The sequence below is a fragment of the Dipodomys ordii genome, unplaced genomic scaffold (assembly GCF_000151885.1).
Source record: "Dipodomys ordii isolate 6190 unplaced genomic scaffold, Dord_2.0 Scaffold66, whole genome shotgun sequence".
Classification (NCBI taxonomy): domain Eukaryota; kingdom Metazoa; phylum Chordata; class Mammalia; order Rodentia; family Heteromyidae; genus Dipodomys; species Dipodomys ordii.
Window position 1 is genome coordinate 5401377 of NW_012267282.1, and position 15575 is coordinate 5416951.

The 15575-nt window shown below is 43.0% G+C and overlaps 1 protein-coding gene across 1 annotated transcript in view; it reads right to left on the minus strand.

The window, feature by feature from the left end:
• Positions 1 to 15575, minus strand: part of Naa25 (N(alpha)-acetyltransferase 25, NatB auxiliary subunit) — a 44898-nt gene that overhangs the window by 24362 nt on the left and 4961 nt on the right. Inside the window, exons 2-8 of the mRNA XM_013023097.1 lie at positions 9910 to 9995; positions 8174 to 8312; positions 7071 to 7189; positions 3627 to 3701; positions 2552 to 2659; positions 2201 to 2279; positions 946 to 1057 (exon numbers count right to left, since the gene is read on the minus strand). Of these exons, the coding sequence (XP_012878551.1) occupies positions 946 to 1057; positions 2201 to 2279; positions 2552 to 2659; positions 3627 to 3701; positions 7071 to 7189; positions 8174 to 8312; positions 9910 to 9995 (718 nt within the window). The remainder of the gene's footprint in view (positions 1 to 945; positions 1058 to 2200; positions 2280 to 2551; positions 2660 to 3626; positions 3702 to 7070; positions 7190 to 8173; positions 8313 to 9909; positions 9996 to 15575) is intronic.

Below are 15575 nucleotides of genomic sequence, written 5' to 3' on the forward strand. Positions count from 1 at the left end.
CGCTGTCCCTCAGCTCTTCAGCTCAAGGCTAGCGCTCTACCACTTGAGCCACAGCGCCACTTCCGGCTTTTTTCTTTTTGCTTATGTGGTGCTGAGGAACCAAACCCAGGGCCTTGAGCATGCAAGGCAAGTGCTCTACCACTAAGCCACCTTCCCAGCCCCAAGGCCGTGAAATTCTTATCCCTAATAAACCACCAAAAACTGGAAGTGGTCCTATGGCTCAAGAGGTAAAGCGCTAGCCTTGAGCTGAAGAGCTGAGGGACAGCGCCCAGGCTATCAAAGAAAAGTAACCTTGTTGTTTGGTTAGTTGGCTGGTTTTTGCACTTACTAGGGAGGTATTTTACTACTTGAGACATGGAGCCAGCACAGTTTTTTCCAATTGGTTTTTAGGGTAAGTTTTGTACTTTTACCCAGGCTGGCCTCATACCTCTATCTTCCTATTTGTTTCTTAGCTAAGTCCATGCCATCTCAACCCAGCTTCTATTGGTTGAGATAGAGTGTTACAAACCTTTTGTCTGAGCTGGGCTTGAACTGCAAGCCACTCAATCTTTATCTCTTAAACAGCTAGGGTTACAGGCATAAGCCACCTTGCCCAACCTAGAAAATTTACTTAACAGATGGCTGTCCAAATGAGCTCTTCCTATATAGGAAGTGGTGTCCTAAGAAGGAAGACTCTTTTGGGCCAATATTGGTTGCAATACATTTATAATATTCAGCATTCATTCTCCAGGTCTAGCCACCATGGTGACATTAAGTACCATTGCACCTCCTTAGCAAAAGATGAAGGCTCTTTGAAAACTTGCTTTTTAAAAATACCAACGACACAACTACTGAGAGAATTTTCTCTCTACCTAGAAATCTCAAAATACACAGACACAAAAATTGTCAATAATGAGTCCAGGAAACCCGATGATGATCTCAGCACAAAATCCAGGATCTACTCACTTTTTCAGTAAAAGGCGCCGGGAAAGAGCGTTACACTCCGGCCACCTGCTCAGCTTCTTGTACATAGCCATGCATTTGTTCTCTCGACTCTGAATCTCACTTGTCAACTTCTCTATAACACAAAGTTACGAAAGTTGGTGAGTTGGTGCCATTTCCACCCCAAACCAGAAAAAAGTGCAATCATAGATGGGAAAAGGTTTCATTTTCCTTATTTACTCCTTAAAAAATGGGATTGATCTTAAACCCAAGCTTATAATAAAGATTTCACTTAAGAGAACAAAGGAGGGGCCCTGGGTTCAATTCCTCAGCACCATATAAACAGAAAAAGCTGGAAGTGGCACTGTGGCTCAAGTGGTAGAGCATTCACCTTCAGCTGAAGAGCTGAGGGACAGGGGTCAGGCCTCGAGTTCAAAGCCCCATGACCAACCCCCCCCCAACAAAAAGAGAAAACAAAGGATATTTCTAATGCTAAATTTTCATAATTGCTTTGTCAGTTAAAAACAAGGGTGCACTGGGCTAGGAATGTGCCTTGGTGGTAGAGTGCTTGCCTAGCATACATGAAGCCCTGGGTTCAATTACTGGGAAAAGCCAGAAGTGGCGCTGTGGCTCAAGTGGTAGAGTGCTAACCTTGAGCAAAAGAAACTCAGGGACAGTGAGTACCCAAGCCCTGAGTTCAAACCCCAAGACTGGCCAAAAAGGGAAAAAAAAAAAAAAAAGAGGTATACAATGGAGATTGCGTATGTGGAAGACTCATAAAACTACTCCAACAAATTTAGCCCAGGCAAACAGTTGGGTTTTTTTTTTGGGGGGGGAGGGGGAGTCGTGGGACAGGGTCTGGGCACCATCCCTGAGCTTTGCTCAAGTCTAGTGCTGTACCACTTTGAGCCACAGTGCCACTTCCAGTTTTCTGGTGGTTCACTGGAGAGCCTCAGAGACTTTCCTGCGCAGGCTGGTTTTGAACCACATCTTGAAATCTCAGCCTTCTGAGTAACTAGGATTACAAATATGAGCCACCAGTGCCTGGCACAGTTCTTTTGTGTATGTGTTTGTATGCATACATGTGACTGTATGCACTGAAGTGGTGCCAGAAAAATTAATTAACAACATATAGAAAAATCTGTAAGAATATTACAAAGTTATCAATCACAAGTGAATCTATAACATTTTAACATGTTTACTTTTTATGAGAAAAAATTTAGCACAATAATTTTTATGCTTAAACAAAAAAAAAATTCAGGAAAACTTTTAAAATTACCTCCTAATTTCCCCCTAATGACATCCAAGGCTTGCTGGTACTTCCCCAAGCGTTCCAGGATCATATAATAAAGTTCAACCTTACAGAAGACATAAATGAGGACAACCATTACAATTTTTCAATAATAACATCATCATGTGTATGTTTTTGTTGGTTTTTAACACTTATTTAATAGAACACTATCCTCCAGTGAGATGAAACTTCCCACCCACACATCTCATCCTAGGGTACTTGCTAAAGACCAGAAAGCTTCAATTATAGGCAGGGCAGAGATGGAGAGGCTAGGTGAAACTAGACTAGAGTTAACAGTACTTTAGCACAATATTGTGAGACTACTAAAATCACACTTACCTCAGCCTCAGCCTCGATCTTGTCCTCTTTCACCATTTTTTCTACCATTCTCTCGGCAAGGGGCAGAAACATGGTTTTAGACAGGTTTTCATCCTGTGCTGATATAGACTAGAAGGGGAAAAATAAATGTTTCATTCTAACTTTTCCCCTGCTTGCACTATTCCTATTAACACGCAACTCTGAAATATAACTGCTGATCCAACGTGTCACATAGCTGATCTACTCTGAACCTGCCAACTGGACATGTAAGAGATTATGTGCTTTACAAGAGATTCCTTCACCACAGCTTCACCAACCAGTGCATTTTTGAGATGCTAGACTTCCACCATGACATATCCCTGCATTTCTTTAGAAATATGAAGCCCTGTGTAAGCTTGTCATACGTCAACAATGTCCTCAGCTGTAAGGAAGGAGAAATGCCGATTCTTCTCATTTATAGTTACTGGCTACAATTACCTTAAATACTGTCTGACCCCAGAATGCCTATTCTTAATCACTACATTTTAACTATTCTTCCGCATCTTCTCCTACAAAGAATCTCACTTTGCTGCTTACAGTAAGCATCTCCATTCCACAAAAGAGCAAGCCAAGGCTCAGAAAGGAAAACACTAAATGAAGGCTGACCCATTCAATGACTGCTCACTCACCTATAACACTGCCTCTATCATCTCCAGACTGAGCTTCATGCCTGACCAAATAACCCAGCAATGGATCAAACACTCAGGGGAAATGGAGTCTCTGTTATGTACAAATAAACTGATATACCAACTAAGGCCTAAGGCCTGGTATCCCAGAACTCAGGAGGCAGAAGCAGCAGGATCTCCAGTTTTAGCCTAACCTGGGCTACTTAGAGTTCAAAGCCAGCCTGGGCTGTGTAGAAGAAAGGAGGGAAGAAGCGAAAGAAGTGGAAGAGAAGGAGGAGGAAGAGGAGAAAAAAGATACCAAGCATCCCTACCTAGGAAAATCACCTGACAATAAGTCTTATATTTAACACTCACTGCAGTATGTTCAGAAACACTTTAAGAAAATAAATTTTTAAAGACATACTTTGATGCATTCCAAATGCCATACTCACTTGCATAATTAAGCTCATCACAGACCAAAAGTAGTAAGGGTTTTTGGGGACAATCTTATATAGAGCCATGCCAGCCTGAAAGAGAGCCATTAAATTAGAATAACTAATTTAGAAAATATCACATAGAGATCAATTAATAAGCTAGGTATGAAGGAAACAATAAATAAAAATAATCTAGGTACGTAGAAGAAGTTTCCTAAAAGACCAGCATCACATTTACATATCCCAGATGAGAGCCAAGTTACTTAATGATGACAGCAGTCATCAGAAGGGGGTTCTATATCTTGAGTGCTATTTTCACCTTTCCAACTATCTTATTCTAAGAGAAAAGCCCAAATATTCACAGACTACAACATGATCTAATACAGTTCTACAGGCTACCATGCAAACACACAAGTCTTACAAATATTTATCAGTAAGCAATCATTCCTGAAAATGCCACAATAACCACTTAAAGTAAAACAAAGAAAAGCAGATAGTAATAAGGCAGCGTGGCACATACCTGTAATCTGGGCACTAATGAATCAAAGGATGGAATATCAAGAGTTTAAAGGCCAGGCTGGACTATATACTACCAAACAAGCAAACAACAGAAAAAGAAAACAAAAAACCTCAAGCGGAATATTTAAACATCAAAATCAAGAGTACAAGGACATAAATCAAAAAATAATTCTTAAATTAGGAAAACAGGTTCTTTCAAGATAGCAATCAAAATTAAGCCTTTCATTGTGAAATGTACAATATGCAGCATTACTTCAATGCAGGGACATGACAAAATGAAATAATATACTTATTCAAGCATATCTGAGAACCTATTCATAATGAGCTAACTGGAAGCTAGAAGTCTGTTTACTAATCATCATAGTCACTGTTTTATGTCTTTTACTCTTCTGCCAATTGTCAATCCACTTCCAAAGTTACATGAGCCCCAATAAAGCATAAAGGGCTGTCTATTCCTGCCAATGAATTAATGATTGTAGCCCTGTCCCAAAAGCTCTAAAAGTTAAGAAAAGAACTCTTGAAATCCTAGGTTTCATCCCCTGTAAGGCCAAAGGGTGTGGGGGGGAGGGGGAGGGGAGTAGCAAGCGGAGAAGGAAGGGGAGAGAGAGAGAAGAAAGAGAAGCTAGGAAGATATGATAAATACACAACTGCAATTTAATTAACAATAAAAATGCATACTAAAATGCCATGGCAGTGCGGGGAATGTGGCTCAGTGGTAGAGTACTTGCTTAGCATGCATGAAGCCCTGGGCTCAATTCCTCAATACCACAAAAAGAGATAAAGCTGGAAGTGGTGCTGTGGCTCAAGTGGTAGAGTGCTAGCCTTGAACAAAAGCAGCCCAGGAACAGTGCCTAGGCCCGGAGTTCAAGCCCCAGGACTGGCAAAAAAAAAACAAAAAACACCATGGTATGGTAGGTTTTTCCAAGAAAAATTTAGTTAAGTTTATTTCCTTTCTACTTTCTTTAAGGAAAACTGGGAGGAGACTGGTATGTGTAAAGCCTCTAGGAAGCAGCACTCGTTCAGCAGTCAGACAGGTGCTGCCAGGCAAAGACCTGAGGTGAGGCTGTGGATGCAAGAACAAATATTTGGCTGGGGGTAAGTAACTACATCAGTTCTAAGATGGGAAAAATATCAAAGTAAGTAAAAAAAAAATCTAGGTGAAGTTCAGAGGTAGCTTAGCAAACACGGGGCCTGTGTCCAAGTCCCAGAACCCCTAAAAAAAAATAAAAAAATAAAGGGCTGAGATGTAGCTCAGTAATAGAATACCTGCTCAGCGTGTATGTGCAAGGACCTAATTATAATCTCTAGCACAATTTTTAAAAGGTGGGGGAGATCTTTGGAGGCATGGCTCAGGTGGTAGAGCCCACCTAGCAAGAACCTAGCAAGCACCTTGCAAACACCTAGCAAGCACCTAGCAAGCATAAGATGGAATTCAAAATCCATGTGCCAGTGGTTCACACCTATAATCCTAGCTACTCAGGAGACTAAGATCTGAGGAGCAAGGTTGAGGCCAGCCCAGGCAAGAAAGTCCATGAGTCTAATCTCCAATCAACTTGTGGGGGGAAAAGCCAGAAGTGGAGCTGTAGGCTCAAGTGGTAGAATAGAAAAGCTCAGAGACAACACCCAGACCCTCAGTTCAAGCCCCAGGTCTGGCACAGAAAAAAGGAAGGAAGGAAGGGAGGGAGGGACGGAGGGACGGAGGGAGGGAGGGAGGGAGGGAGGAAAAGGGGTTGCAAGGCAGACTGTGGGTACCTTTGTTGAGAAGTTTTCGAAAAGGACTCTATAGAAAGCAGGAAAATGATACATATAAATCAACTTTTCAGGGAATTCTATGTTAGCACTACTGTGCAGACAGAAAACAGGAAGAAAGGAGGCATTAAACAAGGATGAGGTAGATCAAAAAGAGAAGAGGTCTGAAAGCAATATGGAGTATATTCCAAAGGATTGGACAGACAGCCTAGGATGGCCTGAAGTCCCTGTAGCTGAGACTGGGGTACACACACTGGAGGAATGGGATGAAAACCGTTAGAAACAGTCTGACATCGTAACTGTTAATGAGCTTTTTGTGTGGGTGTTTCATTCCTCTCTAATGTCAGCTTTATCAATACACTAGTTCAGACAGGTCCATGTCCAGATGAAGCCCCTCAAATACACACACAAAACACTAACTGGCAAGAAGCTGCCTCAGGAAAATATTAAAAACAAAAAGTCACTCAAACAATGAAGACTTTTTTTCCCCTTCTAAAAAATCTCACCATGGCCTGGCCCTAGCAGTTCAAGCCTGTAATCCTAGTTACTCAGGAGGTGAGATCTAAGGATTGAGGCAAAAAGCCAGCCTGGGCAGAAACGTCCATGAGATTCTTATCTCAAGTAAATAAGCCAAAAGCCAGAAGTGGAGCCGTGGCTCAAGCAGAAGAGTATCAGTCTTGAGTAGAGAAAACCAAGAGTGCAAAGCACTGAATTCAAGCTCCAGTGCTGGTACAAATTTAAAAACAACCACAACAATAATGAACAAAAATAAAAACCCCAGCAGATAAGAGTTGTCCAGAGAGCATGGCTCAGCAGCATTGCGTTAGTTAAACATGAGGCCTAAGTTCAAACCCAAGTGCCACCTAAAATTTAAAAAACAAAAACAAAATCCAGAAGGCTACAAACACTTAAATTTACAAACTAGATGAAACTTTAAAATTATTCTCCCGATAGTCTATTCATTTCAGATTGCTATCTGATGCAGTAGGACAGTTACCGAAACCAAACAAAACATACCATTAAGCCACACAAGAGCAATCAACTCTTTCTCAAATAAGACACCTTTAATAAATGTGGCTGATCACCACAAACCAACATATAATTTTAATTCTATACACACACACAACACAGCAATTAAACCACATTACCACTTAACAGTGACCCCACAGCCCGATGGATACGGGGCTCAATTACCTGTTGCATTTTCTTGTATTCCCCCACTCTGGCATAGGCCATGAAGAGGTGCGAGTGGTATTCCTCACTATTGGGAACTTTCTTCACAGCTGCCTCATAAAGTTTTGTAACTAACTCCGCTAAGACAAAGAGAAATAAAAATTTCAGCATGCTTCAATAATCAAAGCAAATCCTAACAGCATTTAATGTTCTCCCTATTTGGTACAAATGGAGGTGTGCTACCAGTGAGGAGGAGGAACGCATTCGCTTTGCCTTTACATCATCTGACATTCACTTTGTTTTTTTTGATGTGTATGTGTACAGGTCCTGGGGCTTGAACTCAAGGCCTGGGTACTCTCCTTGAGCTTTTTCTTACTCAAGGTTAGCCCACTAGAGCCACAGCTCCACTTCTAGCTTTTTGGATAGCTAATTGGAGATAAGAGTTTCACAGACTTTCTTTCCTAGATTGGCTTCAAATTGCAATCCTCAAATCTCAGGCACAGGCATGACCCACCAGCATCTGGCTGCTACTGACTCTACTAGCTGTTGTTTGGCAGAAGCACAAAGTAGCTCAGATCACCTCATTACATTTACAGCATACAACAGCAGCCAGGACCCGCTCTGTCTCCTTCCTAATTCTTTCCCCTAGTACTTCATTGTTAAATTGTTTTAGTTCCACTAGACTCGATACTCAGAGACATAAAATCTGGATATTGAGGCTCAAAGCCAGCCTTGGCAGGAAAGGTCAGTCCATGAGACTCTGACCCACAAAAGATATCCAGGCAAAGACAGAAGTAGAGGTGTGGCTCAAGTGACACAGCGGAGTGCTCAAGCCCTGGTACTAGCACCAAAAACAAAAGTGAAAACAAGGGGAAAAGACTTCATTTAGCAAATCACAATGACAAAAATAACCTCACTTAAAACTTCATTCCACTTCATGGAACCTAACTGTCGTAAATATATTTTCCGTTCAAGAGCTTCCATCAACAAGCCCTGGCTACTGTGTCAATCTAACTACTGTCATCATGTAAATCATGGCTGATACCTAAACCAGACAAAGCAAATAGAGAAGTCCTCAGAAAAGGGGAAAGCCTATGCTTCACAGTGGAAAGAAAGCAACATACGCCGATGCATCTCCCGGTAGAGAATGGTCAGTGCTTGGAGTGAGTTGTCATCTGTGGGCTCCAGAGCGGCCACTTCCTGAGCCAGAGTGAAAGCTTCCTCTTGCTTTCCAGTTCTCTGTAAACCAATTGCCTTTAGGACCTACCAGCAAGGAAAGAAATGTCAGTTTTGCCTGTTTCTTTTTTGAGGATGGGGGGGCAGTACTGTGGTTTGAACTAAGAGCTTCATACTTGCTAGATAAGCAATCTACCACTTTAGCAATGTGTCCTACCAAATCCATTTTTAAAATGAAAAGCTGAGCTGGGTGCCAGTGGCTCATGCCTGTAATCCTAACTACTCAGAGGCTGAGATCTGAGGATCATGGTTCAAAGCCAGCCCAGACAGCAAAGTCTGTGAGACTCTTATCTCCAATTAACCACTCAGAAAAAGCTAGAAGTGGCACTGTGGCTCCAGTGGTAGAACACTAGCCTTGAGCACAAAGAGGTTCAGGGACAGCTCCCAGGTCCTGAGTCAAGCTCCAAGACCACCAAAAGAAGAAAAGGAAAAGCTGAGACAGGAGAAAGAAATGGAGAGTTCAAGGTCAATCCCTAAGGCAAGCTTATGTGGCAGTTTATGGATCAGCACAATCTTAAATTTAAACATTGAATATAATTTAAGATTTCTTCCTATTTGCTTAGTTTTTTTTTTTTTGGTCAGTTGTAGGGCTTGAACTCTGGGCCTGGGCGCTGTCCCTCAGCTCTTCAGTTCAAGGCGAGCGCTCTACCACTTGAGCTACAACGCCACTTCCGGTTTTCTGGTGGTTTATTGGAGATAAGAGTTTCATGGACTTTCCTGCCCAGGCTGGCTTTGAACAGCAATCCTCAGATCTCAGCCTCCTAAGTAGCTAGGATTACAGGCATGAGCTACTGGTACCTGGCTATTTTTGTTTTTTGAGAGTAGTTTTTTGTTTGTTTGGGGGGGGCGCATTGTTCTGGGGATCAAACCTCAAGCCTTGTACATTCTAGACAAACACAATACTTGCTGGTACCTTTGCTCAGGACTGCCTCCAACTCAAGATCCTCCTGTCCCCTGAGATTACAGGAGTGTACCAACTGCCAAACCTTAATTTAGTCATACTAAGAGTGTATAGTAGCCACATAGGGCATGCTATAAAATATTCTAAAATGGCACAAATACTAAAGAGAGCAAACATCTCCTTCCTTTAAGGAACTTAAAAAAAAAAAGCTGGAGATGTGGCTCAAGTGGTGGAGTATTTGCCTAGAAAGCTCAATGCAAATGTAAACAATCCCAAGCTCCAAGTTCAAACTCCAGTACTGCCAAAAATAGTAATAGGGCTGGAAATGTGGCTTAGTGGTACAGTGCTTGGTTAGCATGCATGAAACCCTGGGTTCAATTCCTCAGTACCACATAAACAGAAAAAGCCAGAAGTGGTACTGTGGCTCAAGTAGTAGAGTGCTAGCCTTTAGCAAAAAGTAGCTCAGGACAAGGCCCAGGCCCTGAATTCAAGCTCCAGGATTGGGGGAAAAAATAGTAATAATAATAGTCTTTAACTCCTTCATGGGAAGCAGGAAAAGTTTTTATTTCTCCCTCCTTTAACCTTATCTTTATACTTAAAAAAATTTTGCTAAAAGGAAAAAAAAATAAAATAAAAGGAAAAAAAAGTTGTAAAAAAGGAAAGTCCAATTAAGAATTACAAATATAACCATATATATGAATACTCGAGCTCAAAAAAACTTACCTTAGCACAGTGAAGATCCTTGTGTTTCTTCAACAATTTGTCTGCCTGCTGAATTGCCATTTTATTATTCCCATTATCAAGATAATCTACAAAGAGAAAATATGTTATAGTCATTACATTCCTACAGCAAAAAATACAAAAATGGGGGAGGGGGTTGTTCACGTGGTAAAGGACCTGCTTAGCAAGCATGAGTCTCAGAGTTCAATTGCAAGGCTGGGAAGGGGGCTCAGTGGTAGAGCGCTTGCCTTGAATGCCTAAGGCCCTGGGTTCGATTCCCCAGCACCACATATGCAAGAAGAAAAAAGCAGGAAGTGGTGCTGTGGCTCAAGTGGTAGAGCGCTAGCCTTGAGCTGAAGCACTGAGGGACAGTTCCCAGGCCCAGAGTTCAGGCCCCATGACCGGACCCAAAAAAAAAAAAAAAAGAACTAACCACCAGGTACTGGTGGCTCAAACAATTCTAGCTACTCAGGAGACAGATCTGAGGATCATGGTTCAAAGCCAGCCTAGGCAGGAAAGTCTGTGAGACCCTAATCTCTAGTTAACTACCAAAAAAACGGAAGTGGAGTTGTAGCTCAAAGTGGTAGAGGCTAGCCTTTTACAAAAGACTCAGGGACAACACTCAGGTCCTGAGTTCAAGCCCCACGACCAACAAGAACAGCAAGAGTCCCATGGACTTCTTTTCTGTCCATGCTGGCTTCAAGCCAAGATTCTCAACTCTCAGCTCCCTGAGAAGTTAGGATCACAGGCATGAGCTACCACAGCATATCTGACATACATATACAGTAGATTAACTTTCACTCAAACAAATCTGTAACCTTGTGTGACTAGTGCACTTATAGTATATTACTAGTAACTATAGCCTTCAACCTGTATGTTAGATCTCTAGACCTGTTCATATAGCATAACCACACTGTGGCCTTATCACCTACATCTCCCTTGTCTACCACTCCCAAACTTTGTCACCACTGGGGTGGAGAGGGAAGTCAAAAGGAAGGGGAATAAGCTCCTTTCTCAGGGTCTTCTTCCCTGTCTCTTCATTTCTTCACCTAACTCCTGCTCTTCTTTCATAACTAAACTTATCGCAGACCCTAGGTCTGATCCAGTATGACCAAAAGATGAAAATCAGTTGGGATTACAAACTCCTAAAAATCAGAATCTTGTCTGTGTTGTTCTCATTCCCTTACCTTCCCTGTGCCTAACTTATAATAAGTTCTAAGTTAATATGCAGGATGAAGAAAGGAATTTATGCTGGGCCCCACTGGCTCACATTGAGATCTGAGGACCAAGATTCAAAGCCAGCCTTGGCAGACAAATCTTATTTCCAATTAACCAGAAAAAGCTGGAAATGGAGGTGTACCTCAAGTGGTTGAATGAAAAAGCTAAGCATAAGCATGTGAGCCTCTTAGTTCAAGCTCCAGTACCAGCATCAAAAAACAAAAGAAAAAGAAATAAAAATAAATGCACAGGGGCTGGGAACGTGGCTCAGGGGTAGAGTGCTTGCCTTGCATGCATGAGGCCCTGGGTTGGATTCCTCAGTATCACATACACAGAAAAAGCTGGAAGTAGGTGCTATGGCTCAAGTGGTAGAGTGATAGCCTTGAGCTGAAGAGCTCAGGACAGCACCCAGGCCCAGAGTTCAAGCTCCACGACCAGCAAAAAAAAAAAAAAAAGCACAAAAAAAAATAAAGGATAAAGAAAAGGACTGGGGGGCTGGGAAGGTGGCTCAGTGGTAGAGCGCTTGCCTTGCATGCATGAGGCCCTGGGTTCCATTCCTCAGCACCACATAAGCAGAAAAAGCCAGATGTGGCACTATGGCAAAAGTGGCAGAGTGCTACCCTTCAGCAAAAGAAGCTCAGGGACAGTGCCCAGGCCCTGAGTTCAAGCCCCAGGACTGGCCAAAAAGAAAAAAGAGAGGGCTGGGAAGGTGGCTCAGTGGTAGAGTGCTTGCCTTGCATGTGTGAGGCCCTGGGTTCGATTCCCCAGCACCACATAAGCAAAAAGAAAAAAAGCCGGAAGTGGCGCTGTGGCTCAAGTGGTATTGAGCTGAAGAGCTGAGGGACAGCACCCAGGCCCAGAGTTCAGGCCCTACAACCGGACCCCCCCCTCAAAAAAAGCAAAGAAAAAAGAGAGAGATGCACTTATCTGTAAGATGGTACAAAGTAACTAAACAATACTTATTTGAGCAGAAAAAGAAAGTGGCTGAAAGAACCTTTCCTTTAATTCAACAAAGATGATAAGCAATGGCCCGGTACAGAGGTACATGCCTGTAATTCCAGCACTTGGGAAGGGGAAGCAGAATAGAGTTCAAGCCCAGACTGGGCTACAAAAACAGTTCCAGCCCCGTCTGTGCTACATAAACAGACCTTGACTGGAAAAAGGAAACAAAACACAAAGGGACCACACCAGGCAGCTCAATGCAAAGACTGGGGATACCTTTCAACAAATAAGGTAAAATTTTCAGAATGTTCTACTACCTTTTAAATGACAATACATGTCACTGTAAAACAAAACAAAACACTATAAGGCTTAGCTGGGCTAGATGTGCGATTCAAGTGTGAGGGGAAAGGGAAAAAAAGACAAGTAAGCCAGGCACCAGTAGCTCACACCAGTAATCCTAGCTACTAAGGAAACCGAGATCTGACAAATGTAGTTCAAAGCCAGCTGGGGCAGACAAGTCTACGAGATTCTTATCTCCAATTAACAACCAGAAGTGGTGCTGTGGCTCAAAGTGGTAGCTAGCCATGACAGCCTTGAGCTAAAAAGCTCAGAGAGTGGGTAGGCCCTTAGTTCAAGCCCTCCCCCCCTCCCAACAACAACAACAAAGTGAGAGAGCAAGGCCTTGAGTTCAAGGTGAGTACTTTAAAAAAAAAAAAGCTGCCGGGCGCTGGTGGCTCACACCTGTAATCCTAGCTACTCAGAAGGCTGAGAGATCTGAGGATCTCGGTTCAAAACCAGCCCGGGCAGGAGAGACCGTGAGACTCCTATCTCCAATAAACCACCAGAAAACCAGAAGTGGCGCTGTAGCTCAAGTGGTAGAGCGCTCGCCTTGAGCTGAAGAGCTGAGGGACAGCGCCCAGGCCCAGAGTTCAAGTCCCATGACCGACCAAAAAAAAAAAAAAAGCTTCCCCCAGCCCCCGCCTCAGTATTGAGGCTAGAACCCAGGACCTTGCACATGCCACCTGAGCACTCTGCCACTAATCTCTGTCCCCATGACCACCAAAAACAACAAAGAAGTAGTGAAGAAAAAAATAGGTTGTATGAAGTAATTTTTCTACAGAAAATCAAAAGTCTTCACTACCACAATACTTAGGGAAAGCAGACAAAACTCATAAAGTTATTTTGCTTTTATGCCAGTCCTGGAATTTGAACTCTGGGCCTGGACATCGTCTCTGAGCTTTTTTTGCACAAGGCTAGCTAGCGCTATACCACTTGAGCCACAGCTCCACTTGCAGCTTTTTGCTGGTTAATTAGAGATAAGAGTCTTGTGGTTTCAAACCACAATCCTCAAACCTCTGCCTCTTGGGTACAGGCATGAGCCACTGACACCCAGCCAAAGGTTTAATCATACTTAACAGGAAAGAAGTTCAGAATGAATACCGCCTTTGATTGAGGATGCAGGAGCTTTCATTAATGAGTAAAAGCAGAATAACTTGCTGACATTTGACCAGACACTCAAAGGAAAAATTCAAACTCACCAAAGTGATCATGTCAGTGGCTCATACCTACAACGCTAGCTACTCAGATTTGAGGATCATGATTCAAAGCTAGCCTGGGCAGAAAAAGTCCATGAGACTCTTATCTCCAATTACACCAGAAAACAACTGGAATTGGCACTGTGGCTCAAAATGGTACAGTGCCAGCCTTGAGTGAAAGAGCTCAGGGACAGTGCCCAGGCCCTGAGTTCAAACTCCACAACTGCCCACCGCCCCCCCGCCTCCAAAAAAAAAAAGTGATTGCTGTTGAAAAGACACTGCTGGGAATCATGCATCCCTGAACTAGGCTGGTCAAAGACTGGAGGTACAACAGCTAGAACAAGGATCTGTGCATGGGCCAAGGGTGCTAGTATGTATTCTACTTTGAAATGTCACTATTCCTATTTTGCAATTTGCTAACCTAGTAATTCCCATATTCTACAGTTGTTAAATCTAATACCAGGCTATCATTTTCACTTCCAATTGGTTAAAAAGTGGTGAGAGGGTACTTCGTTTAACAGAATCAAACTTTTTTTTTTGGGGGGGGGAGTCTGTTGTGAGACTTGAACTCAGGGCCTTGGGCACAGTCCCTGAGTTCTTTCCATCAAGGCTAGTACTCTATTACTATACATCACAGCACCTCTTATGGTTTTGCAGTCGTTAACTGGAGATAAGTCTTCTCCAGGACTTTCCTACCCAGGCTAGCATTGAACCTCCATTTTCGGATCAGTCTCCTAAGTAGCAAGGAGCCACTCACATCTGGCTTAAAAATACTTTTAAATTAAGCTGGGCACCAGAGGCTCAAGCCTGTAATCCTAGCTATTCATGAGGCTGAGATATGAGGATTGTGGTTCAAAGCCAGCCCAGACAGGAAAGTCCATGAGACTCTTTTCTCCAATAAACTACCAGAAAACCAGAAGTGGCACTGTAAGCTCAGGGACAGTATTCAAGCCCCACAACCCACCAAAACAAACTAAAAAAAAAAGAAAAAAAATTTAAGTCATTGATGGTAGAAGAAAGTACCAAGTCATACAGGAGTACAAAAGCTAGTGGAGGGGTTGGGAAAGTGGCTCAGTGGTAGAGTGCTTGCCTCGCAAACATGAGGCCCTGGGCCCCATTCCTCAGCACCACATCAACAGAAAAAGCTGGAAGTGGCACTATGGCTCACATGGTAGAGCACTCTCCTTGAGCTGAAAAGCTCAGGGACAGCGCCCAAGGCCCATAGTTCAAGCCCCACGACCAACAACAAAAAAAGAACTAGTAGAAACTATATAGCACAATAGAACTATTTCAAAAAGTCAGCATGTAGCCGGACGCCGGTGGCTCATGCCTGTAATCCTAGCTACTCAGGAGGCTGAGATCTGAGGATTGAAATCCAAAGCCAGCCCGGGCGGGAAAGACTCCTATCTCCAATAAACCACCAGAAAACCAGAAGTGGCGCTGTAGCTCAAGTGGTAGAGCGCTTGCCTTGAGCTGAAGAGCTGAGGGACAGCGCCCAGGCCCAGAGTTCAAGCCCCATGACAGAAAAGAAAAGAAAAATACTATCTTGAAAGAGCTGAAGTATCAGGCAAGGTTTCCCACAGCTGTAAAATCCTAAGACACTTGGCAGTCAGTACCTATGATGTCTTAGAGAGTTAATGATGGTAAACTGAACTTGGTGAAGCACTGGGCTCTCCTGTGAGCATATTGGTGTTCAATCCCAGATCTACAATCTATTGATACAACACAGGGTAAGCTAATCTCCTTGGCCTTCAGTTTCCTACAATGACCCCCAAAATTCCACCTAATAAGGCAGCCCAAGAGTAAGTAAGCACTCAATGGAATTACTCAACTTTTAAATGGACAAGCTCCATCATAGACCACCTTGTTTACTTGCTAGCCAGTAAACATTAGAACTCAAGGGTTAAGAGTTGTTTAAGAATATTAATGGGGGCTGGGAAGGTGGCTCAGTGGTAGAGCGCTTGCCTTGCATGC